The following is a 305-nucleotide window of genomic DNA, read 5'->3' as shown; positions in this document are numbered from 1 at the left end:
ATTTTTAGTGGGGGGCAAGCACCTGAAGGTGCAGCTTAAAAAAGGAGAAGACCTCAGGCTCACACCCGGTAAGCCCCAGCTGTCTCCTTTTTCTGTCTCCTTTTGTCTCCTTTTTCTGTCTCCTTTTGTCTCCTTTTGTCTCCTCTTTTGTTGTCTTTGTTTGTCTCCTTTCGTCTCTCCTGTCTCCTTTTTGTCTCCTTTTCGTCTTCTCATTGTCTCCTTTTGTCTCCTTTTGTCTCCTTTTTGTCCCCTTTTGGGTTTAGCCTTTATGCATGCATGCATGCGTTTTGGGGCTTTGCTGCATT

At 45.2% G+C, this 305-nt stretch overlaps 1 protein-coding gene across 1 annotated transcript in view; it reads right to left on the bottom strand.

The window, feature by feature from the left end:
* The window catches only part of EMH_0098750 (uncharacterized protein), a gene marked incomplete at both ends in the record, with an annotated part of 877 nt that extends 664 nt beyond the window's left edge, over positions 1-213 (bottom strand). The window contains one exon of the mRNA XM_013494016.1: positions 64-213. Within this exon, the coding sequence (XP_013349470.1) occupies positions 64-213 (150 nt within the window). The remainder of the gene's footprint in view (positions 1-63) is intronic.
* Between the last annotated feature and the right edge of the window lie 92 nt (positions 214-305).

This window comes from Eimeria mitis, genomic scaffold (assembly GCF_000499745.2).
Source record: "Eimeria mitis Houghton genomic scaffold, Emh_scaff10083, whole genome shotgun sequence".
NCBI lineage: Eukaryota > Apicomplexa > Conoidasida > Eucoccidiorida > Eimeriidae > Eimeria > Eimeria mitis.
Note: the sequence above shows the minus strand (reverse complement) of the source record. Positions and strands in the feature narration are given on the sequence as shown.